Raw genomic sequence first — 2,273 nt, 5'->3', positions numbered from 1 at the left:
TCAGCTTGAATCTATATATATATATACACACACACACTGGATGATATATAAATTTTGCTTTCTTCATATGCTTTTGTCTTTTTGTTATTTTTGTTAATTAATTTAATCATTAATTATGAGGTTAAAAGGTGATTAATAAGGAATAAGAACGTTAATGATAGCAAAATTTATAATGATATAACGTTAATAATTTATGTTAGAGTACTAAGATATTTTCAGTCCTCGTTAACGATAAAAGTTGAAAACATAGAAAAGAGGAAAGAAAACTTAGAGAAATTTCTATCTATTTTTTTTTTAATTTAAGAATTAAGTGGTAATTATACAAATAATACATGGATAAACAAGTAATTTAATCCAAAAGAAAAAAAAAATCACATTAACATCTATTTTTGGGTTGATTAAACTTAAACACATATTGAGTGAAGTTGGCTCAAGCAAATGTTCAAAATAGACAAGGGCAGCCACAAATAATTAATAGGATGGGGATCAATCAAACTGTTGAATTTCTGGCTTTTGTGCTTTGTACCCATCGATCGAAGAGTTCATGTCATGAACGCCCAGAAATTTTTTTATTTTTTATTTTTTAAATTTAACTCAGCTCATTAGCTCTGTAATTTTCCTTTATATATCCACTATTCCAATAATCACCCAAACACACTCTTAATTTAATTACCTTCCTAATTACATACTAATCAAACGAAGAGATGTCCTACAACATCCCATGGAAGGCTCGCATCCCATTGTTCATATTTTCCACCGCCGTTTCTGCCTCTTGCAGGCCTAACTTCACCGTCAACCGCCGTCTCTGGAGCTTCTTCGACTTCAAAGTCCCTGCTTCTCAAACTCCTCAAAATGGTGTCAAAACTTCCGATATCATCATTGACTCCTCCCGTGATCTTTGGTTCCGCCTTTACGTCCCTTCCTCCGCCTCCAACACCACTAGCAGCCCTACAATCATCTACATGCATGGCGGAGGATTTTGTTTCTTCACAGCGGACTCTATAGCCACTGAAATGCGCTGCCAGAGACTTGCGTCTGAACTAGAAGCCATTATTGTCTCTGTCAACTACCGGCTTGCTCCGGAGCATAGGTTTCCATGCCAGTACGAGGACTGCTTTGATATCCTCAAATTTATCGATGAGAATTTTGGTTGTTTACCTCCTTCTGCTGATCCAAACCAATGTTTTCTGGTCGGAGATAGTGCCGGCGGGAACCTGATCCACCATTCGGCCATCAGAGCAAGTGGGTATGACTTCCAGAAGTTGAAGATAATTGGCTTAATATCGGTGCAGCCATTTTTCGGTGGAGAAGAGAGGACAGAATCGGAGATCCGATTGGTTGGAACTCCGGTTCTAAATGTGAAGCTTGCGGATTGGTTTTGGAAGGCGTTTTTACCAGATGGGTCGGACCGAGACCACCGGGCAGCGAATGTTTTCGGACCCAAGTCGGATAATATATCGGGTGTGAAGTTTCCTGCTATGCTTCTTGTGATTGGAGGGTTTGATACATTGCAAGATTGGCAAAGGAAATACTACCAATGGATGAAGAAAGAAGGAAAACAAGTGTATTTGGTGGAATATCCGAATGCAATCCACGGGTTTAGTGGGTTTCCGGATCTACCCGAATATTCATTGTTCTTCAAGGAGATGAAGAATTTCGTAAAAAAACAATACAGGGGCATAATTTAACTAAAGCTATGTTTCTGAATTTCTCTATAAAATTGTGTGATTTTGAGTTGGAATATTAATAATTTTGATAGGTTAGAGATAGGGTTACTCAACAAGGCTCTTCAATAGTATTACACATAGTATCTATCAAGAATGTTAAATAATTTTATTTTTTTAATTTGGAAGAAAGTTAAATGATTCATAATAAAGTTTGGCTTACAAAATGGAATAGCTCTTTTCTTTTCATAACTTTCAATATAAATAAAAAAAAAAATTATTTTTTTATTTGACTTATAGGATTTAGAATTAAGTTCCAAACATTATATACAAATAAGGATTTTAATTAGATCGTAAAATAAAAAAAAATTGATTTTTTGATGTAATTAGTTTAAAAATATTAATTAATTAATTAATTTTTTAATATTATTGATGATTAGATAAATTACGACAACGTGAGACTGAATTCCCTCGTTAATATGGTGAGAATTTTTCATCAATATGTTAACAATTGTAAATTATATATATATATATATGTGTGTTTCATATAAATTTCATAATATTGTTTTACAAGAAATTACATTATTTTAGTAATATGTGATATCACAT

The 2,273-nt window shown here is 33.6% G+C and overlaps 1 protein-coding gene across 1 annotated transcript; it reads left to right on the top strand.

Annotated features, from left to right (window-relative positions):
- The first annotated feature begins 583 nt into the window (after nucleotides 1–583).
- On the top strand, nucleotides 584–1,688 carry LOC110662707 (probable carboxylesterase 18). The gene has a single exon (XM_021821786.2). The coding sequence runs from the start codon at nucleotides 705–707 to the stop codon at nucleotides 1,686–1,688; it is 984 nt and encodes a 327-aa protein (XP_021677478.2). The 5' UTR covers nucleotides 584–704.
- The last annotated feature ends 585 nt before the right edge of the window (nucleotides 1,689–2,273 follow it).

This window comes from Hevea brasiliensis, chromosome 12 (assembly GCF_030052815.1).
Source record: "Hevea brasiliensis isolate MT/VB/25A 57/8 chromosome 12, ASM3005281v1, whole genome shotgun sequence".
Classification (NCBI taxonomy): domain Eukaryota; kingdom Viridiplantae; phylum Streptophyta; class Magnoliopsida; order Malpighiales; family Euphorbiaceae; genus Hevea; species Hevea brasiliensis.
Note: the sequence above shows the minus strand (reverse complement) of the source record. Positions and strands in the feature narration are given on the sequence as shown.

Bases quoted from the DNA above. Each gene is read 5' to 3' on its own strand.
- LOC110662707 (XM_021821786.2), top strand. From the start codon at position 705: ATGTCCTACAACATCCCATGGAAGGCTCGCATCCCATTGTTCATATTT.